The 22,414-nt window shown below is 51.7% G+C and overlaps 4 protein-coding genes and 2 non-coding genes across 6 annotated transcripts; 3 read left to right on the forward strand and 3 right to left on the reverse strand.

Annotated features, from left to right (window-relative positions):
• Positions 1 to 4,784: 4,784 nt before the first annotated feature.
• Positions 4,785 to 4,855, forward strand: QC762_0096110. Its single transcript has one exon. It is a non-coding gene; the product is annotated as a tRNA-OTHER (tRNA).
• A 141-nt stretch (positions 4,856 to 4,996) lies between these two features.
• Positions 4,997 to 5,067, forward strand: QC762_0096120. Its single transcript has one exon. It is a non-coding gene; the product is annotated as a tRNA-OTHER (tRNA).
• A 101-nt stretch (positions 5,068 to 5,168) lies between these two features.
• Positions 5,169 to 5,859, reverse strand: QC762_0096130 (uncharacterized protein; the record flags this gene model as incomplete). The annotated part of the gene is made up of 2 exons (XM_062884109.1): positions 5,169 to 5,504; positions 5,799 to 5,859. 2 exons carry the CDS (start codon positions 5,857 to 5,859, stop codon positions 5,248 to 5,250), a joined length of 318 nt encoding a protein of 105 aa, XP_062740745.1. The 3' UTR covers positions 5,169 to 5,247.
• A 1,232-nt stretch (positions 5,860 to 7,091) lies between these two features.
• On the reverse strand, positions 7,092 to 8,810 carry QC762_0096140 (uncharacterized protein; the record flags this gene model as incomplete). Its single annotated transcript, XM_062884110.1, has 1 exon — positions 7,092 to 8,810. One exon carries the CDS (start codon positions 8,808 to 8,810, stop codon positions 7,092 to 7,094), a length of 1,719 nt encoding a protein of 572 aa, XP_062740746.1.
• Positions 8,811 to 9,150: 340 nt separating this feature from the next.
• QC762_600600 (uncharacterized protein) lies at positions 9,151 to 10,706 on the forward strand (the record flags this gene model as incomplete). The annotated part of the gene is made up of 2 exons (XM_062891753.1): positions 9,151 to 9,970; positions 10,031 to 10,706. The coding sequence occupies exons 1-2, from the start codon at positions 9,708 to 9,710 to the stop codon at positions 10,704 to 10,706; spliced, it is 939 nt and encodes a 312-aa protein (XP_062740747.1). The 5' UTR covers positions 9,151 to 9,707.
• Positions 10,707 to 20,121: 9,415 nt separating this feature from the next.
• QC762_0096160 (uncharacterized protein) lies at positions 20,122 to 20,952 on the reverse strand (the record flags this gene model as incomplete). Its single annotated transcript, XM_062884111.1, has 1 exon — positions 20,122 to 20,952. The coding sequence occupies one exon, from the start codon at positions 20,950 to 20,952 to the stop codon at positions 20,122 to 20,124; it is 831 nt and encodes a 276-aa protein (XP_062740748.1).
• Between the last annotated feature and the right edge of the window lie 1,462 nt (positions 20,953 to 22,414).

Consider the following 22,414-nt stretch of genomic DNA (forward strand, 5'->3'; position numbering starts at 1 on the left):
AGAGCTTGAGGATAAGTCACGCCTTTCCCACGACACCCTCACGCAGGAGAACGCTATGCTCCACCAGGAGATTAGTACCTTACGCAAGGAGGGAGAGCGTGCCAGGCTCGAGGCACCCGATCGCTACGGAGGTGCAAAGGGAGAGCTGGGGGGATTTTTGATCCAGCTTAAGGCATACTTTCGGTACTACCCTTCTCGTTTCCCGGACGAGGAATCCAAGGTTGTGTACGCTGCGTCTAGGCTCAAGGACACAGCACTCACATGGTTCGAGCCGATCTTGGGAGACTACTTCGACAATGCGCATGACGAGAGAGAGGATGTCACCAAAAAGTGCTTCAAATCGTACAAAGGCTTTGAGAAGAAGATCAAGGAGGTGTTTGGAGAGTATGACGAGGGCAGGCGTGCCCAGGAGCGACTGGCCAACCTTAAGCAGACTCGATCTGCTGCCGACTACGCTGCAGTGTTCAGGACAGATGCAATCCGCAGTGTGATCAACGACAAAGGGTTGATGCAGTTGTTCTACAACGGGCTTAAGGAAGAAGTCAAGGACGAGCTGTATCGAATGGAGCGACCGGAGACCATCGACGAGTATATCGCAATGGCAGTCCGCATCGACGATCGGCAATACCAGCGCCGCAGAGAGCGCAAGGGCACACGCGTGCAAGGACCCTACCACCCCAACGATAGGAGGAAGAGACAGCCTTACGGAACTCATGTCTCGGGGACCATTCACGCAGGGCCCATGGAGATCGATGCTATTCAGCAGCAAAGGCCGCAAGGCCGGGGCCAAGGCAAAGATAACCTCAAGTGTTTCAACTGCGGCAAGGCAGGACACTTTAAGAAGGATTGCAGGGCACCCAAGCAACTTGGATGGAAAAGGGAGATCGCAGCAACCACCACATCGAAAGGACCGAGAGTTGTGGAGGTCGCAGCCATCGGATACCGGCAAGGCAAAGCGAAGAACCGCTATCAGATGTGTATGCGAGAGAATGCCAGGCACCTAAGAAACGGAAGATGGGAGGAAGCCAGGCGGGTATGGTTGGAAGACTTCGTGTTGCTGGACAACCCGGAGCAGGAAGACGCTCTTGAACGACACAACCGCTTGGGAAACGACTCGCGGCCCTTCGCGGGGGCCGGCAACCTCTAACGGACCACGAACGGTATTTTCGGAAGCATCGGCGCAAGGCGAAGGTGTGGGACAACGACCCGATACTTATCAGCGAGGTCGCTGCCGCACAGAGAGGAGGCAAGAAAGACAAACGCCTCTGGGTCACAGCGCACTGGAAGGATATCCAGGCGGTGGCATTGGTAGACGGAGGTGCGGAGACAAACCTGATTTCGCCACAATTCGTGCACCAGGCCAAAATACCATGGAAGAAAAAGAAGGAATGGATCGTCATACAAGGACCATTTCCGACGCAAAGAGTCTACAGAGAAACATTACCTCTGGACATCACAGTCGAAGGGAAAACAACCTCAATTATATTCGACATTGTGGATATGGGACCCTCGAAGGATATGATCCTAGGGCAACCATGGCATGAAGACTACAACCCAGACATCGATTGGAGGGATGGTGGCCACCTACGACCAAGGGAACCTTGGAAGTATCCAACCAACGATGGGAGATCAGGAGCACGCATGGAGCAGAGTGTGGGACAAGCACCCTCCACGGCACCACCGCAAGGAGCCCAAGAAGTAATGGTGTACTCCATCGACACAGGCGGCAAGATCGAAGAAGTAGGGTTAACGACGTTGGTGGAGATATCGGAGGTCAACAAGTATGCCTATTACAATAACGTGGAGAAAGGCGAGAAAAAGGCGGTACCGGTGGAATATCGAGGACACCCAGCCTTCACGGCCAAGCATTTGGAGGGGCTTCCAGAGCGAGGACCGTGGGACCCCGAGATCAAGTTAAAAGAAGGAGCCAAGCTACGGCTATTCAAGGTCTACCACACCAACGACAAGCAGAGTGAGGAGCTACGGAAGTATTTGGACGAGAATTTGAAGAGAGGACATATCAGGGAGTCCACATCGCCAGCAGGATATCCCGTGTTCTTCGTGCCGAAGAAGGACGGTGGCTTGCGACTGTGTGTGGACTACCGCCAGCTGAATAACGAGACGGTGAAAAACAGCTAACCGCTACCATTGATATCCAGGTTACGGAGTCAACTAGCTGGGGCGCGATACTTCACACGCTTGGATATGCCTGTCGGGTACGCCCATATACGGATCAAGGAAGGGGATGAATGGAAGACAGCGTTTCGCACACCCTATGGTCATTTCGAGTACCTCGTGATGCCATTCGGGTTGACCAATGCGCCCGCGACGTTCCAATCTCTCGTTGACCACACGATCCGGAAGTACCTCGACAAGACAGCAGTGTGCTATCTCGACGACGTTCTCATCTACTCACGCACTCTGGAGGAGCACAAGCGACACGTACGAGAGATACTCGACGCGCTACACGGAGCCGGACTCTCAGTCAATAAGGAGAAGAGCGAGTTCCACGTGCAGAAGACAGTATATCTGGGATATCTGATATCGCCAGGTGAGGTTCGCATGGAACCGGGGAAAATTGCGGCAGTCAAGGACTGGCCTACGCCGCAGTCACAGACACACGTCAGGGAATTCTTGGGGTTTACAAACTTCTATCGAATGTTCATCCGGGGTTACGCAGGCATCGCACGACCACTCAACCACTTGACCAAGAAGGACGTGGAGTTCCGGTGGGGGCAGGAAGAAGAGCAGGCCTTCCAGGGGCTGAAGGAAGCTATTTTGAAGGACCCGGTGCTCAAATTGCCAGACCCCAGTCGACCATTCGAGGTCGAGGCTGATGCATCAGACTATGCGATCGGTGGACAATTGGGACAGAGAGATGACGACGGAAAGCTACACCCAGTAGCCTTCTTTTCGAAGAAGCTAGAAGGGGCACGCCAGAACTACCCAATCCACGATAAGGAGCTACTCGCCATCATCGAAGCGTTCGAGGAGTGGAGGCCATATCTCAGTGGCACCAACTACAAAGTACAGGTCTACACGGATCACAAGAACCTGCGATACTTCACCACTACGAAGGTCCTCAACGCACGGCAGACGCGATGGTCAGAGTTTCTCTCGGAATTTCATTTCCAGATCAACTACAAGAAGGGTTCGGAGAACGCCAGGGCAGACGCACTTAGCCGGCGAGCCGATCACCAGAAGGATGCACCTAGGGAGTCACCACCATTACTTGAGGAGACGCCAGACGGCACTCTCAAGCATCCACTTCAGCCGTGGATGGAGTGTTGCGCAGTGTATCGTGAGCAGGCCACTTCCAGCAAATACCAAGGGAAGTTGGGCAACGATATTACGGAGCAATACTGGCAGGAAGAGTTGGAGCCACAAGGCATCCAAAAAGACAGTCAGGGAAGACTGTGGTAGAAGAATCGAGCGTACGTGAAGCCAGGTGACAGGACGACACTGGTGATGGAAATTCACGGATCGAAGCTCGGAGGACACATGGGTATTGCAAAGACCATGGAAAAGATCAGGCAGCACTTTGACTGGTCAAGGATCAAGGACGACGTCAAAGAAGCCATCCAGTCATGCCACACGTGCGAGAGAACAAGGGTTGCAAGGCACAAGCCTTACGGATTTCTGGAGCCACTACCAGTAGCGGAACGACCATGGAGTTCAGTCACGATGGACTTCATCACCAAGCTACCAGAGTCAAAAGACACGGCAACCGGCGTCAAGTACGACAGTATATTGACGGTGGTCGACAGGCTTACGAAGTGGGCATATTTCTTGCCTTACAAGGAGACCTGGTCGGCAGAACAGTTAGCGGATGTGGTACTACGGCATGTCACAGCAACTCACACATGGCCAAAGGAGTTTATCACGGACCGCGACACCAAATTCGTATCGAAGTTTTGGAGAGCGTTGATGACGAGGCTAGGGGTAGTGAGTAAGGCATCTTCGGCCTACCACCCTCAGACAGACGGTCAACGGAACAGCTCAACCAAATTGTGGAACAATACCTACGGAATTACATCAATTTCGAGCAGGACAATTGGGTTGAACTGTTGCCTACGGCACAGTTGGCATACAACACATCGCCAACAGAGACCACCAAAGCCACGCCGTTCTTCGCAAACTTTGGATATGAGGCAGACCTACGGCAGGGACCAGACGTGGAGGTACCCAGGGCTGGGGTCAAGGCAGATAAGTTACACATGCTCCACGGCAAGCTTAAGAAAGAACTGGAGTTTGTGAGGGAAAGGATGCGGAAATACTATAACACCAAAAGGCTCGAGGGACCTCGCCTTAAGGGGGGAGACATGGTATTCCTTTCCACACGCAACTTACGCACCAAGAGACCTAGTAAAAAGCTGGACCACAGGAGAGTGGGCCCATTTAAGGTCAAGAGGAAGATCTCGGAGACAGCATTCGAATTGGAGCTACCCAGTACGATGCGTCTACGGTCACACACTTTTCACATCTCACTTCTGGAACCCGCATCACACGCAAGCAAAGCCAATACACAGGAAGTGGCGGAAGACGAAGAAGAAGAGTACGATGTGGAAGAGATACTGAATTCACGGTTCAACAGAGGTCAATTGGAATATTTGGTCAGTTGGTTAGGGTATCCGGCTACAGACAATTCGTGGGAACCAGAGGCAAATCTCAACTGCCCGGACAAACAAAAAGACTTCCACCGGCAACACCCAGACCGACCAAAACCCAAGCAAGCAAAAGATAAGCACCCAAGTCCACGGACTGTGTCCATGAACTTGGATGTAGAATCTCGACAGGAATCGAACCTGGACCTCCGACGTGGTAGTCGACGTGCCACGCACTACACCACAAGGTTGGCAGGTACGAAGGAATCCAGGCCCAACTAGCACCACACGCCTCTACCATCGTACAAGAAAGTCGAAGACGCACCACCAGCGAGGGAGCCAAAAGAACTGTGCCCAAGCCACGGAAGGACAACCATGACTCGGACACAGGAGAACCCCGACGGGAGTCGAACCCATACCTTCGACGCGGTGGCCGACGTGCTACGCACTACACTACGAGGTTGGAAGGTGTGAGAGGAACCAGATACAAGTAGTGCCACGCGTATCAACCACCTTGAGAAGTGGAAGGCGCGCCATCGGCGGCACCCTGCGGAGTCAGGAAGGAAGGACCGGCCACACCAGGATCGAAGGAAAGATCGGAAGGCCAGTCAAGGCCTAAGGAAGGGTCCGGGACGTGAGGAGACTACGGAACGGTCTCCTGGGCGGCGTCTGGCCGCGCAGGAGCACCCGGCGAAGAATCAGGTGGCGCCGCAGCTACGGACTGTGCCACCTGGGCATCCTCCTCCTGGATACCCCGCGCGAAAAGACGCTCCTCGCGAGCACGGAGGGAGCGACGTGTTCGTTTCACCCGGATAAGCTTGGCAGTCAGTTGCGCGAGCTGGTCTTCAAGCTCTTGCTCCTCACGCTCGAGTCTATCCTGCTCTTCCATCATTCGGGTCACTGTAAAATGGTCAGTTACGGTGCGGGAAGAAAAGGAAGATGTACCCACGGGCAGAGCCAACGTCAGACCCGTCACATGGAATCTTGCGGCGCCACGCACTCGGCGCACCGTGAAGACCCGGAGGCCATGATGCAAGGAGTTCCGGAGGTGAAACAGGTAGAGCACGGCATTACGGCAGAACCACAGCGGAGGATTCGGGAGGCAAGAGCAGAGGACTGTTCAGTTCTACGATGACGTTTCTGCACACGGTTAGACATGATGAAGGTAAGGAGAAGTAAGGAGGGAAAACTTACGATATCGTTGGCAGTGGAAGAAGGCTAAGGCCGCAGGGACTTCGGCCTGGAGGAGGGGCATCATGTCACGGTTCTGGAAGACAGTGGGGCCACGAGGGACCAATCAGGACTGGACCGCGCGATCGAGCGGGGCTCACGGTCCAGGTGGGCAAACGGACCAATGAGATGGGGACCGGGGACCGCGGCGGGGCTCACGGTCCACGGTCCAGTATCGGCCAATCAGGAGCGGACCGAGGACCGTCTGTAAGTCAACGGTCCACGGTCCACTGGTCTATATATACGGAGGAACTGGCTGGTGTAGATAGACAGTTCCGCAGTATGCAATTACAAGTCACAATCGTTGGTACTCAGACTATTGTAATTGAGACAAGCCATTGTTATACACTGTTTAGCTGTACCGAACCAGGATTGTTCAGAAGTGCCTTCAACCAGTATCCCTTTCAGAGGTTCTGGATAGGGGTTCGTCGCACCAAAGCTGTCGTTCTGACCGGCCCACGGGATGTGCTGACAAGAAGAAATAATCTGTTTTTGTAGAAAACTACATGGTAGACAAACGGAACAAGAAGCGATAGGTCAAGGATAAAATAAGAGTTAAGCAAGAAAAACAGCGGCCTAACATCATCTAAGCAGTAGCCACACATTCCAAAAGCAGTAGCTAGATACGATTAAAACGGAGTTGCCATTGCCTCCGTCACTGGGGCAATTCCTGCGTCTTGATATCGGATTGTACCAACACAACCACCATGGGTGTATAGCGGGCTCAACGGCAGCTTGACAGCCCAAAGCTCTTCATCCCCCGCGGTGACACTGCTTCAGACACAGCGCCATATACTGCGAACTGCACCTTGAAGAATGACCACTAGGCTTTCAAATACAGTCAATAGGCCTTTAAAGATAATTAAAAGGCTTTTAAAGATGTTTACAAGGCCTATTAATTTAGTCTCGATATATGGTTTACATCATCATATAGGCCAACCTACTTGTGTGTATCAACTATTTGTGGATGAGGGTGCATGGTCACCAACACTCACCCCTGTCCGTCACCCACGGGACTTCCATTTCTAACTAGCCTGTTTTTCCAGGTTCTGATTCCAAGATCGTTGTTTAAAGACTCTCGCCCGGCCCGACCGTCTGAACGTCCTCCCCACGAACCGACGTCCCGCGTCTGATGATTTGCCCCACTTGATTGGGCAGTCTTGGCCGGCAGAGTGAGTGTGAACGGTACGGTCAACTGGCATTTATCCAACTAGCACTGCAATGGATTTCCAAACCAACGCATACCTTCATGGCTCCCTACTTCGGCCGACGGAACGGATGCGCCTCCGTATTAAAGACAAACTCATCAAGGCTGATGACGTCCGGAGGCGAAAACATCAAGTAAAAGTACTTGAGCGTCTCCGCCAAAAAAAAGCTCTCCATCGAATCCAGCCTTCGTGTCTCGCCCTTCACAGTCACATCAGCAATAGCCGAGTACGCCAGCTTCGTCTCGGTGGACTTCATCACGCTCTCAAACATACGCCACGCCACCTCCCTCAGTTCCTCCTTGCCCGTCATGCGGTATAGCAAGAACACACTCTCGATGGCTTCAGGCCTCAGAATGTACCTCGGGTCGCGCGCGTTGGAGAAGCCCTTCTTCAAGCCCCGGGCACCCTCCTTCTCCCACTTCTCCTCGTCCCACACACACGGCTCCTTCACTGAGCCGCAGCGCACAAGGCCAAAGATCTCGGGCATCAAACCTGTCGGGAAAGCGTCGTACGCCCAACCACAACCACGCGCGATGCGCTCACCGATGTCGACGTGCTCTGGGAGGTTGAAGACCTTGCCCCCAAGCCCAAACATGCCACCCACAAAACAGGACAAATGCTGACTTTCGGGGACGTGATCAATCTTGTCAGATCGCACAAACGCATCGCCCACAAAGAGGATATCGTGGGGATTGTCCTCGGCCGGTATCATGGGTCGGAAAACCAGGTGTTCCACCACAACCTCCATGGCGGCACGGTGCATCTTTTCGTAGCGCGGTTCCCGGCCGCCAAGCAAAATGGCCATCTTGGGCAAGTACTCGTACAACGAGTCTGCAAGGGCGCCGAGCGTGAAGCCTGACTCGTGGTTTAGCGTCCCCTCGCGAAAGCTGATCAGCTTGGGCCACATGCCGGGCAGTTTGGACGAGGACTGGGTGCGCTCGAGGAGGTCGGTGACTCGGCTGACGGCATCGTAGAACTTGGGATCTCCGGTGAGCTGCGACAGTCGCGTAAATTCGAGACTCAAGGAGGCCGGACAAGCAGAGGGATCGTTCGTTCCGGCAATTTGGGTGCCCCGCTTAGCGTCCTTGAAGTTGAGCCAGAAGCCCGGCATACGGTTGGGTGTGTCAAAAGCCATGTAGAGCATGTTTCCCAGCTCTGTAGCCTTCTCCAAGAGGGCCCTTTCTCCGCTCAGGTCGTAGGCGCTGAGCAAGCCGCCGAGGTGTCGGATCGTGGTCTCGAACAGATTGGCGCTGGTGACGGTCGTGTCTGCCCAGTCCAGCTGGGCTGCTGCTGTTGCAGCGGACAGGAACTCATCGTGAAGGCCCATTATCCAGAGTGTATCCAGCGCATCCACCAGTGTCGCAGCCCACCCGCCAAATGTCGTCTTGCCTTCTCCGCTAACCGGCGCCAGTTCGTCACGAAGCCATGCGTGCTTCCTGTAGCTCTTCCAACTCTTCTCGAAGGCATTGCGCACTGCTTCCTGTCGCTTTACGGTCGTCGCATCGTGTGTATAATCGCGGAAATGGTGCTGGACAGGTGGGAACTGCTTCGGTGAGCTCGTGGGAAGAGAATGGATCAGCTTCGCAGGATATCGTTGGCGGACCGTGGTCCAGTCGAAGTTACTGGGTTTGAAGCGGATTTTGGCATCAGGCCTCGATGGCTGCGGTGGGGGGCGGATGGGGGAGTCAAATGGGCGGAAGAGGGCGACGACGAGGAGGAAGAAGACGACGGCGAAGAAGGTTCGCACGATGCGCCGGCCCTGGATCATTGTGTCGGGCGGTCCAGAGGTTTGTGGACGGGATGGAATGGAAGTCAAGCCACAGTGGCATAATTACCCCACGAAAGACGGGAGGTCAACTGTGGGTCCCCCCCAACTTCCCCAGCCGCCCAGCCACAGCAACTGGCAGAGCTGACATGTGCCCGGAAGGTCGGAAGTATGGGGGATCATCTGGGGATTGCGTCGGCGCTAAGGCGCATGAACCAGCCGACTCCGATCTCGGCATCGAGGAGTGGACTCGGCCGTCGCTCTGCCGTGCGTCGGTGCAACGCATTGATAGGGAAGCCGGGTGGGCAGGTTGTGTCACTCATCAAACAGCTGCTGCTGAGAACTAGACGGGGTAGCTCTGCCCGATGGATGTTTGGATTTACCATCTCTTTTATCTCCCAGAGCCATTTCACCTGTGACTGTTGCAGCCCATGACCAGGAAGCGTTGTTAAAAAGCCGGCGAGCTGAACTTTGTGTGTATGTGATATCCCGCCTCTCTTCCACCCACGTTCTGGAGCCATTCGCTTTCGACGCGTTTGCTTTTGATACCGAATCACCAAGCCCCGACTGTGAAGGGGTTCGTTGTCTCTCTTCAATTTGATCACGTCTTTTTCTTCCTCCTCATTACTCATCTTCTCCCTCTTCCCTGCTCAACCGGACAAATAAATTCCACTCTGGATCCCGACAATTTTTTGGCACCTTTTTGGAAGCTTGGCAGACCCCGTCTCCGCAGCAAAAACCAGCATTATTTTTTTGTTTTCTTTCGCGGATAAAGGCGGGCTCTGTTTGTCACTCTCACAGCAGCCCCTCAGTCACTCTCTTCTTCGGTGTGTATGTATTTCCAGACATCAATTGGCGTGCCACTCCTACAAGACCATCTCACTCAAGTAGAATTGTGAGATGAAGGAGAGTGGAATAAACGGCGGCTTGGAAACTCTCAAACCGCCTCATCAGATTCTTGCAGTCACAACTTCACCCCTCACCACCACAACCACCGCAATCATGGACGCCAAAACTACCACCACCACCACCAGTGCCGTCCCCCCAAGCGAGCAAACCACAAAATGGAACACCAAAAACCTCCCCTTCCGCCTCGGCGCCGACCTCATCTCCGCCGCCTCAGCAGCCGTCCTCGTAGCACCCATCATCTCAGTCATTGACCGGTATTACTCCCCCCTTTTCCCCCCCGTTATCTCACCCTCTAGATCACTAACATCCTCCAGATCAATAATGGAAAACGCCTCAGGCCGCTCCCCCCTCCTAACCTCCCTCCGCACCTCCCTCACCACCTTCCTCACCTCCCCCAAAACAATGTTCCTCTCCAAACCCTTCGGCCTCATCTTCGCCCTCTACGGCGGCACCTACCTCACAGCCAACACCCTAGACACCTACCTCTCAACAACGCAATCCCTGGCCCCCACATACGTCTCCTCCGGCCCAGAAAAGTTCATCGCCTCCTCCACAGCAAACATAGGAATTTGCATCTACAAAGACCAAGTTTTTGTCCGCCTGTTTGGTCCCCCGGGCATCACCCGCCCTGTCACCCTCCCGTCGTACGCGCTGTTTGCGATGAGGGATTGCATGACGATTTTCGCGTCGTTTAATGTGCCGGGGCTGCTGGGCCCGAGGATACAGGAGAGGCTGAGCGAGGGGTGGAGGAGGTCGGGGCCGACGGGGGCGACGATGGCGCAGTTTGCCGCGCCGGCGGCGGTGCAGGTTTTTAGCACGCCGGTGCACCTTTGGGGGTTGGACATTTACAACAGGCCGGGGGTGGGGGTGGGGGAGAGGGTGAGGTTGGTGGTGAGGAATTGGGGGGTGAGCACGGCGGCGAGGGTGTGCAGGATCGTGCCGGCTTTTGGGGTGGGGGGGGTGGTGAATTTCAAGGTGAGGGGGGGTTGATGGGGGTTGGGGGAGTGAAGAGGGTTCGGAAAGGTGTGGGCAGAGCCCGAAGTTGGGGCTCGAGGATTTGGCGTGTCGGGGAGAAAGAGAAGAAGAGGTGGCGGCTGTCACGGCAGGGCAGACCACTGCGCCAAACCTGTTGTGATTGCTATCAAAAGCTACAAGTGAGCCAAGCTTCCTGGCTTGGCTCGCTCCAGTGGTATATATATGGTGACGCCGCCACAGCCGTCACAGCGGCGGTTGTTGTTGTTTTTGTCTCAAACTAATGTGGCATGATCATCTGGCGTTGGACAAAGTTTGGTTTTTTCTTTTCTTTTTTTTTCTTTTTTACTTTGTAGAAAGGTTTGGGATATTTTTCCTTTTTCGGTACAGGCATTTTTGGGGCGTTGATACCACACCGCGCGGGTTGGAAACAGTCAAGTTCCTGTTTCGAATGTCGATTTTGAGAATTGCCTTCTTCATGAGTGGACTAGCGCCGCACCGGCTTTGGCCTGGGTACGGGGTGTGCTACCCTGTGCTGGGGGTGTGTTAATGTTAACTGTAGCGATGCTAGGCCCCATTCTGCCACCCAGGTTAGACTTGCCTAAAGTTAAAATCGAATTACAATTCCTTAGGTGAATGATTTCGTTGCCCATAAGTATCACGCATGAGTTATTTTTCCCGTTGTCTTACTTCTGCTGTAAGACGTGAGTTTTTGCATGTTTGATGTTAGCATCCCTAATGCAATTTTCCTGATTTCTTAAAAGCTGGAATAGCGAAAACTCGCCCTGTATTATATTCTTAGCGTTATAGAACCCTCTAGATGCTCTAGCAAAAAAGGGCTTCCCTAGTTTACTACGGCAGTAAGGTGGATTGGCGCGCCTAACCGGGCTTCAGGAGAGTCTTGCCTTAATGCCGAAGGGACAAGGACTGGTATGGCGGCGGCAAATTAGGCCTCAAGTAGCCAAGTTAAAAAAACGTCTAGTTAAGAAAGGGGTGACCAAAAGAAAGAGAATGCCGAACGACTGTGGTTGCCGGACTTCCGAGCCTTGATGCCAAAGCTAACAGCATGAACTTAAACACACATTCGATCCAGTGTCGCTCTACCTGCCTGGAAAGAATTTTCCCTTGGCTTTGTTAGAATGATCTGCCTACCAGGAGACTCCGCCCTTTCATGGGGCGTTATAATTGGCATGGAGGTGACGAGATTGCCGTGCTGACCACTTCTTGAAAGCCGCAGGATCTCGTAAAGAATCCAACCAATGTCGTCTGACAGATAGATAGGGGACACGATGGGTGTTGCAGCGCGAGCTTACACGCTACCTCCAGGGACAGATTGAGGAGTATTGACCTGGGACCCGAGACGTCCGAGTTAGTGTGACCGCGGCGGGAAAGGAGGCAACGGAGAGGGCAATAGCCGTCCAAATAGGAGAGAGAGGCCTCGCGCTTTAGCAGTCCGCCCGCAGACATTAGCGGTAAGTTGAAGAGTGAATCGGGTGACGAGATAATATAATAGCGCAAGCCAAACCTCGTCAAGGAACGCAGCGCTATACTTCGTACAGGTAGTATCCTAGCAGTACTGCGACAGAGATGGGATTAGATCGTATGACTTCGATCCTGTCAGGCAGCATGGCCCTGTCAGGTGGGCGAGGCCGTAAGGAAAGAGCAACCTCGAGGGATAGCAAGGCAGATTTTATGCCATAGCTTTAGTAGATGCATGACGGAGATGAGTAAGGAGGAGGCAAGAGAAGGGAAAGGGGGAACAGAGCCGGCCGATTTAGAAAAAATATCCCCGCAAGGGCCCATGACATGGTCGCACGTCGTAAATCCGCTTTTTAGGACTCTCAAATATCAGAACTATGTCCTGAAGCCTGCGACGCGTGATTGAATTATATGTCTATTGATCGACTCGCTTCTCTTTAACGTAACAGAAAGAGGGAAAGGCAACGCTGAGTAGCTCGGACAAGACTACCTATTTGAGAACGGTGGCAGCTGATAAACTGCCAGTGGAACCTTTGCAGGAGTTTGTTAGGCTATAGGGAAAAAAATAGCAGGCGTCCTTCTAGGATCCTCAGTCGATGGCCCTCGGTTAGAGGACTCAGATAAGCGCTAAATATAGTACTTCGTAAATCCTGATTGATATCTACACCTAGTTAGCTAGGTATGCTTTGTATCTTCCAGGTGTTTCGCTCTAATTATTCAGATTCCTTTGCGTCCGGGGTCATTCCATGATGACCAAACGAATATTACCGCAGCTTCTGCCTCTTCAGGAGTGAGGAACGAATAAGGAATACTCCCATTCCTCCGCTCGCTCAGCCTTCGCCACCAATTACAAGGATGTGTATCATCTCCTCCGTCCCCCTTTTTTTTCCGGGATGGAAGGAGGAGAGGGTCTATCTGCATATTACCTCCCCTGGCCTCTTTCCCCCCTTCCTTGCATCTCCCCATTCCTGTTGCAGGCACCGCCTCTTGGCTTTATGCGATCTAGTGACCTTTCCGACACCCTTCTCGACCTGCAGAAGTCATGTAGTCTTGTTAACGAGCCTAAAGGTTAGGAATGAGTGTTGCCTCATCTCTCCCAATTAGCGTGCCAAATTACGCTCGTAAAACGGCCAATTACCTCTCAATCTATATGGGGCCGCTTGTACATCCTAGGCACCTGGGCCGAACATCAGCCCACCTGTGCTTCATGGGCCAGAGCTCGCATACAAGGTGATGTGCTCCGGGTTACCGCGTGCAAGTAGAGACATATATATATCGTGAAGACCAGCTATTACAATCCACCCATCCTCTAGAAGCAAACCAACAGATTCCTCACACTCAGGTACCTTAGCCTTCCACCTTTCGGCCCCCTTAATCCGATTCCCAATCTCATCAGAGGCTAGCCCGGATATCTTCAATAGCGCCGACAGCTCTACTAATAAGAACACACCCACCAGCAACATCAATATGCTGTAGCAGCTGGGGACGCTATCCGTAGCACCCAGTGACGACAGCTACAATAAACAGTATAGCATGCTGGCAGCGCATGACTACCGAGTCCCGCCACCGGTATGGGATGGAGACGGCAGTAGCCAGAGCGTGGGCACGAGTCCCACGCTGACTGCCCAAGGCACTTCTGTATACCCTAAGCCGAGCTCTTCCTGCTCACAATCGACTATATACCCTAATGTCTTCTCCTGCTCCCCTTTGGCACTCACACAGATGACTCTTTCACAGCCCACCGCCCAGAGTACGACAATCATACTGGGCGCAGACCTGACCAACGTTGACGGGGAATACTACCAGTCCATGATTCCGCTTTCGTGGTCGGGTAGTGTCGCCAGCGACTTCAATAGCTACGAAGTACTCCAAACTCCGCTAAACTCCGTATTCTCGGGACTAGACGGTATCGAGGGCAAGGAGACGTGCGGAGCAGCTGATCCAACAGTCCTGGGAATGGTGAACCGCTATATGCATGTAGATAATAAGCTATGGCTGGACAGGCGATTGCCGCAGCCGTCTTCACCGGCTCCCAACCATGCGTCGGGCTGTCAACCGCCTGCCAATTTCAAAACCACCGATCAGCATTAAGCGGACAGGTAAATGAAGTGAACTTTGAAGAAATGTCGAATGCGGGTTCAGGTGCCTTGGAAGGACCTAACCCGAATCTCCCCAACCCACCGTTGTTTTGGTTGATGTCAGATAGTATGTATTAATATATCGATACCACTTTCCTTGACCCTGTTGACAAGTTTCTGTTATTCCTGTTGATCTAGGGATGTATGGGCTCAAGCAAAGATATCAAGAAGACGTCTGTCACGTACAAGTTATGTTATGTTTTTGCTTCGGCGTATAACATTCTCATTTTGAATAATTCGACTCCGGAATAAAGCACGGAATGGTTTTCAGTAACTTATTGCTCCACGTTGTAGACATATGTCGACTTATAATGACCTACTTTATTTTTGCACCCCTTTTTCTTTACACCTGCCACCCCCCGACCCTTTTAGGCTTGCACCCCCTTTTCCATATTCCTGCACCCCCCTCCATAGAACCCTGGGTCACCACCACAAAACGCGCAATTTTCAATACATCTTTTCCACCACTGCATAAAAAAGACCAATTTTTACAGCCAACTAAATACACTATTAAGTCTACGTAAATTAAGTGTTTATTCTGACCGTTGTATCATGTATAACCTTTCTTTGCAGTGCCCTCAAATTCCTACGCCTTTTTTTAGTATGTATCAATAACAACGCTCTCACTCGTACAACAATTGCGGAAAACCCGTTTCCGGAATTTTTAGATATTTGCGCGCAAGTCAAGTTGGTTAGTTGACTGCCTCAGATACCTTCTTGGAAGGTTTAACCACACGCCCACGGCGAGTGACCCTCTGGGAGCTAGTCTCTGATAACATCGTTAAAGTCATCGCCAAGACGGTATTAGGCTCCTGCCTTTCAGTTGTGGTGTTGACGGTGGGCGTAGCCTTCTTGGTACGCTTAGGTGTTGACTCTGAGGCAATCATAAGACCGGCCCTCTTTCTTGGAGGGACCCTCAGAGTGACTCTAGGCTCTTCAGTCTCAGGCTCCTCAAGACCATTTCCATCTTCCTTGCCACTATTCCCAACTGTCTCATTATCACGACCAGTCTGGGCCGGAGGCAGCAAGCCAGTGTCAAGGAAGTAGAAGCCATCCTAAAGATCGCCATCGTCTTCAGGTTCTGGTTCCATCTCCCACTGTGAGAGGCGGCGCCTGACCGAGGGAGCGAGACGGGGACCACTCCCTTTAACTGGACCTGGCTTCTTCTTCTTGCTGATCTTCCCAGTCACCTGCTTGCGGTTGACGGCTTCGGTGATCATTTTGTTTGTGATCTTGGAGGTCCTGGTAATATTTTTCTTGTTTTTCGTAGTAGTGTCGAGATACCGTGGGGATGACAACTACCCCCGTGGGAAGTCCGAGCTTCTTGTTACTCGGCCACCCCTTCAGCTTAGTAGCCATCTTAGGATTCTTGATGCGCAAGTAAGGATCATCCTCTCCCTGTAAAAACAGTATCAGAAAGATTCTCATTGAAGCAACTATTATCAAAAGACTTACCAAAGGCTGTTGAAGATCCCAGTGATGATGTATATCACTGAGACTGAGAGTCTCCTTCGAAATTCGATCGGCGATGACATGACGACAGGGAACGCCCAGCTGCAAGGATACCGTACAGTCTGCATCGCAATCCCCTAGTGGTATCTTTGCAGGTCGGGTTGTCTCTGGGGATACTACCCTGGTAGTGGCGATACTCATCCTGGATAAGGAGACGTCCCTTAAGCAATATATTCCTCGGCAGTTCACCAAGATACTCTTTTTCAAGAAATTCGTGGCGAACGCGAGTCTCGTTGTCAGTCAACTTGCTGGTGAAGATGCTGAACTGCTCCTTCACCATTCTTTGATGACGCGAACGAAGCTAGCGAGGTCGCTTCGACCGTTAATGAGGTGGCTTTTGATCGCGTGATTGGTTGATTCTGTTGTTGAAGTGACTCTTCCACCGAAGTGGCGATATCGCTTGGTATAACAATGAGCCCACAGCTCGCGGAGGGGAATCCGCTGATCCTGTATTTAGGGAAGGGTCCTCTGCTGGTCATGGAAATATTGAGATAGCTGTATCCAGGCCTTCCAAAACGCTCTTTGAGTCTGGGAGTAGAGGACTGACTTGAAGAAGACTATAAAGCTATGGGGATCCTTCTCGATAGTGAACGAGTGAGCATGTATATCAATATCTCCGCTACGGCGAAGGTTATCGAGGAATGACTTTTCCCGGGCAGTAAGATTGGCAGCAGATTCCTAATCTGCATCAACATGTTGCTCTTCTTCAGCCTTAACTGTGTTGGTGTTTCTTCTGGGCTTATTCCGCTTCTTCTTGGCATTGAAAAAGATATTCTTGATGATGTGAAATATACAGATCCCACCCATCACCCCCTCTGGTCCCTTTGACAATGGAGAGCCACCAACCTGCGGGCTTTTGAAGGAGCTTAACACGGGCGCGCTGAGACCCCCCTCTCGAGGGCATGCACTTATTACTTGCTACACAATCACATATACTAACCTTTTATACACAAAGAAATGTGTTAGAGCCGGGTATATATCGGATAGTCACAACCAAAAAAAATTATATAAGCTGTTTAGGCAATCAAACAGACTCCAGTCTGCATGCTATTTAACTCCCTACTCTAATAATGCACCTGAATCTCCTCCTTATAGCACGGATTGATTCCCTCAACATTACCTTTGCTATCCTCTGCTCGTTATCCCGGGCAGCCGACTATGTTATGCTCCGTAGGTAACTTATCCAGACACTCGGAGCAAACAGGGCGGCCTGTAAGCCCACAAAGCGCAGGTGTCTGGGCAGTCATTACATGAAAGTAACCTAGTATTTATTATGCTAGCGCATTGCACTATATTTACATGATCTACTGGCTTAAACACCCTTAACCTTCGTACCTCAGGATCTGCCTCTCGGTGTTGTCGCTCCTGACAATAGTCTCGTAGCGGTTTGCATATCAGGAAGATCGATCACTTCCCTGAACGTTATAGCGTATGGTGCAAGCCTTAAACGAGAATACCTGTCCCTAGTTATTATTATGGTCGAGACTCTCTCTTTATTAAATCCCTCTGGGAGTTCGAGTCCGGGCTGATCTCGATCATCATCCGGGTCCTCCCCTCCTCCGGGCAGGACGGTACGGCCAAGGAAATGGGGTAAGGGTAAAGAGTTAAGCGGGATACTAGTGACTCTTCTACAAGGCAGAAGAACCGGAAAGTAGTTCCAGGCCAATGCCTTTGTCTAGGCATTGGTAGTTCCTTGAACCCCCATCTCAGGCGTGAGATGCCATGAAACAGCAGGCTAAGAAGATAAGGCTTGGAGTTGGGCGTTTCTGTGACGTGATGAGCAATATCACCACTTCCCCCCTCCTGGTGATACCACCTCTTAATACACCCTCATGAAAAACCGAGAGCACCCAGACTATCAGTTCGAGGGAAATCCAGTGCTGATTCTGGAAGACATACTGCCAAAAATTGAGAAAGATTTCTCTTCCCACTTTCACATTCACTCCCCCCTATCTTCCAATGGCCTCAGGCGCATAAGCGCCAACAGAAATAAAACTTGAAAATAAAAACGGGGCGGCAAAAATAAATTTCGGGATTTTAGTGCCAATGAGGTATATATGGAGAATGCATTCCCAAAATGCATAATAGTCAACTGCCCAATTCTACTCTTTTGACTGGATAGGTACTGTTAAAATGCAGCATTTATTCATGGAACTTTACAGCACTTGTTTATGGAATTCTGCGCCCACATTGTTCCCAACAGCTCGCCCACAATGCTCTCAACGGCTCGCCCACAAGCGCTCTCAACGGCTCCCAGGACTCCTCACCGGATCTCCAGACAGGCTCTTGACCGGACCTCCGAACAATGAGAGATACGAGAAGCCTCATGAGCGATTCGAGCACCTTATCGGCAACGAGATCATAGTGTTACGCCCCAAGCGTAATACCCCTGTACAGGAACCACTGGGTGGTACCTGAGGTGCTGGGACACCCCAGCCAATCATTGGGCCAGGGATGGAAAGACCCACAAGCCCCCGTGCAACCAATTAGGAGTTGCTCAGTCTGCTCAGTCTGCTCAGTGCGCCAAGACCACTGAGCACACTGAGCACACTGAGCAAGGTACAAAGATACTTCAGAAACATATGTAGATAGCTTCACATAAATAGGGGGGAGTGCCGGGCGCTCCCCATGTCGAGGAATCTGATTCCTCATGCAAGCAATCAAGTTCATTTGTCTACAATCTACTCTCAGTAGTTCTTTGTTAGAACAACCTGTTGTTGACAGTGAACCCATGTCTGAGACGCTTGTCACAACCTTCGATCATCCTGTCATATTCACCTCTGGCGTACTGCCTTGCAGTCTGTATCCATTCCTGGTGCAGGTTGTAACAACTCATCAACCGAGGCGAAAAAGCCGCGCCGAAGTCTTGGAGAAGCTGAGAGCCAGATTTCGTAAACTTAAGGCTGGTTAAGCTAGCTTTTGAGTCGAGGAAGTCTTCTTGATAGTCATAAGTGGAGTAAGACTATTATCGCGGCATTCGCGCATCCTTGTGCCCGGGTTCTCCTGATAGATATTATATTGCTTTCAGCGTTTACTATAGATACAGGCATACGAACTCTTAAAGATAGCTACCATCTATACCAGCGCGAGAGGTTGCGATCATGGCCGAGAACCAAGATCCCGATGCCGTTATTCGCTAGGATGTCTACAATAGACGCGCTGCTCTCAGACGCAAAGACCTTGCGGGGTATACTGCTACCGGCAGTTTGATCAAAAAGTCCGACGATCAAGAAATTCTATATGTGGCCCTCTGGGAAGAGGATGAGCCCGATAGACTTCAGGCACTTGTCTTTTGTCACCCTCAAATGATCAAGATGATGGAGCGATTCCCGGAAGTGATGTATCTCGATGTTACATACAACACCAACAAGTACAAATTTCCCTTCTTTCAGTCCAACTCGATGACCTGTTGGCTCGAATTACTCACAGTTCTTTGCCCTTGTTAACAACGAAAAAACAGAGGCATTTGAGTTTATCTTCAATAGCATAAGGAATCTACTTGACAGGTTCAATATCCCTTATCCTCTGTTGATTATTGTTGAAATACAGCAGTTATTTGTGGATTTTACAGATGTTATTTCCCGTGGCTCGCAGCACTCAAAGGCTTCAAGCCACAACGCCCACAACGTCCACAACGCCCACAACGGTCACGAGGAGCTACAAAGTTCTCGTATAAGCTATTGTGGCTAACTGAACCGATGGAAGTTGTGGGGAACGATAAGGAGAAAAACGAGGTCTTGGATGCCTATAAAAGGCTCCCCTCGCAGTGAATTTGGAATGGTCTTTTCTCTCCACTCTTAAGGTCAAGTCAAACAGTCAAAGACAATATACTGGTTTACCACACTCTCTTCCAGGGCACAGCTTCAGTGTCCACCATTCTATTTGCAGGGCATAAGTTCCCTATACTTCCCTTCCTTCGGTGTCACCTCACACCGTCGTACCTCGCAGTCCAAGGACTCCAGAGTCTCCAGGTAATTGCTTCCGATCTGCCCGGCAGGGCTTAATCAACTAGCCTGCAGGCGACGTATCTCAACAATATCCTAACTGTAATCTCTTCTAGCTCACTTATAAAGTGTAATTCATGTGATATTCACTCAGGAGGTGTCACGGCAGGGCAGACCACTGCGCCAAACTACCGGTTCACGAAAATGTCTACGACACATGGATGCCCACTCACTTCAAAAACATCTGCTCTGCCATCGATCAGTTGCCGTCAAATTTGGACCACAACGCGACTTGTGCCGTCTCCACGTCCGCGCCGCATGAGATTGCCAGAATGCCGCACAATCTTAGAATCAACCAGATTACAGCCAAGACCAACCCGCTGGTGCCAGTGCCATATGCCGTCCTTTGCCATTGAACCCGGGCGTCTGAGACAGCGCCACTCTGTCCCGCGAGGCCTCACACACCCTTCTTTCCCAAGCCTTCGTGAGCTTACCGTAATAGTGCGCCCACAACCGGGGGAGGAGATGGACGTCCTGAACACAGTAGCGCCTGATTTCCTCATTGAGAGGCCGCTCATTGAACACCTGGTAACTGCCCCCACGTTCGGGCGCAAAAAGCCTGGTGCCTCGCTCCTTGGTGGCCATCCAGGAACTCCGCTCCGATGCGCTCAGAGAGGCATCGTGCTCAATGCACCGGGCCAGCCCGCAGACGACCCTCCGCGAAAACGTGCGCGTGGCGAGCTCCATCAGCTGCAGGTCCTGGACGCCTGCGAGACGGATCTGGAAGTGGCTGAATAGCGCATCTGAGTCGTTACGGACGTCGAAGAAGACCTTAGGGATAGTCTCTGACTCCAGGATGTCCTTGAAGGTACGGCCCATGGTTGAGCTGAGGGTGGAGAACGCCTTTTCACCGAGGATGTGGATGTCGATGAGGTAGGCCCTGCGACGGGGCAGAACATAGATTTGAAGAATGGATATAGTGCCATGTCTGGAAAGGTTAACTCCCTCGAGGTCGATGTACAGCGAGGGAGGCGTGATGGGCTGGCCATCAAGGATATCCACGAGGGCGGACATAGCCGTAGCGGTGTCGATGAGGCCGCCGGAATCCGGGTTGTGGGTACCCGTGTTCTCCGTGGGTATCGGTAGGTTTGCCCCGATGTTCGGATTCTGAACAGAAGTAGAAGTCGACATGTTTCCCGGCCTCAAGAGATATAGATGTTAGTAACGGGTTATCATTCTAATGAGTAGATAAGGCTGACATACGTGTAATGAATGCTCCGTAAGGTTGTCAGTGCAGGTAAGTCTTGACTGAATAAAGCACGAAGACAGACGTGTCGGAGATCCCCAGTGAAGGGCATTACACCAGTTATAAGCCCGTTATCACAGAGGCCGGCCGGGATATTCATTAACGGCATCCCCCTCGATTCGAGACGTGGAGTCCTAATCCTCTAACCCATGGAATACGTCTTGCAGCACCGGTGTGTCTCTCATGTCCGTTTGTCACTGCAGCGTCCCGGCTATTTTCAACGATAACAGGTTAAGCAGGAAGCTATAAGAAAACAGACAAGCCAACAAATCGACGGGCCTCATCATAATCACTGCGTTAGAGGGAGAAATTATAAAGAAACTTGCTGAAGCCCGGCCGATCCAATCCGGTATCAGCTGTTTGGCGCAAGTTTGCCTGCGACGGCCCGCAAGCCAACCCGTCTGCCCCCCCGGCGAATGGGCAGCATCCCTCGACAACGACACCGTTGGTGAACCTTGAATGTGCCCTGCCTTCGGGAGCCTTCTGGACCTTAACACGTGGCAGTGATTCAGCCAACCAGCAATTTCGATCCAATGATACCAATCTGGACCAACGCTCTCCGTTTGCTGCTCTTCCTTGGCCCTGATCTACTGACTCTCTGCGCCTCGTTTGATACGAATCGGGGCATCGGCTGCGAGCTCTGAGTACTTGGAGGGCTCAAATATTTCGCGGGGATCAGAGGTATCGGCCATGATGGCGACAAACCGACAGAACTTTCTTCAAGAATTAAAGTCAATAGAAGTGAACTGCGATGTCAATGATGTCAAGTTCTCAATTTCCCGCAGCGCGGATGAAAGATATCACTGCCTAGCACCGTTTGCTACGCGCGGGAGGCTGCATCTAGAGCTTGGAAGAACTTGAAAGCCGGATCTCTGACCGTGTTTGGAACGTGTTCCCTCGCGAAAGTTGATATTTTCTTGATAGCCTTCTTGATCAGGGCCTGATCAAAGCGGCGAGGACAACCACACATCCCAGGACACCTCCCGCACTAGCGTAAGGGCTGAGGTATGAACCCTTGAAAACTGAACTATATCTAAAGTTAGTTCTAATGGGTTTAATAACGGGCTATTAGCACGCGCAAGGAGAAAACGGAAGTCATGATCAGTTTTGGTTGCGGTAAGTATAGCCGAACGGTCCTTGGACCCACTTTAGCTCAGGGTAATGCTTACTGCGCTTACCTTCTGCTCACCTCGTGAGACCAATACGGACTGAGCCAAAAATTTTGTCGGGTGTGACTATATGGGTAATCTGTCGTGGGGAAAAGAGAATTTGGTTTGGGGACAGAAAAAGAAGACAGTGGTTTTTTCGCACATGCCGTCCCGCTATGCCTTTCGTGACGGCGGTTGT

The sequence above is a fragment of the Podospora pseudocomata genome, chromosome 6, assembly GCF_035222375.1.
Source record: "Podospora pseudocomata strain CBS 415.72m chromosome 6, whole genome shotgun sequence".
NCBI classification, from domain to species: domain Eukaryota; kingdom Fungi; phylum Ascomycota; class Sordariomycetes; order Sordariales; family Podosporaceae; genus Podospora; species Podospora pseudocomata.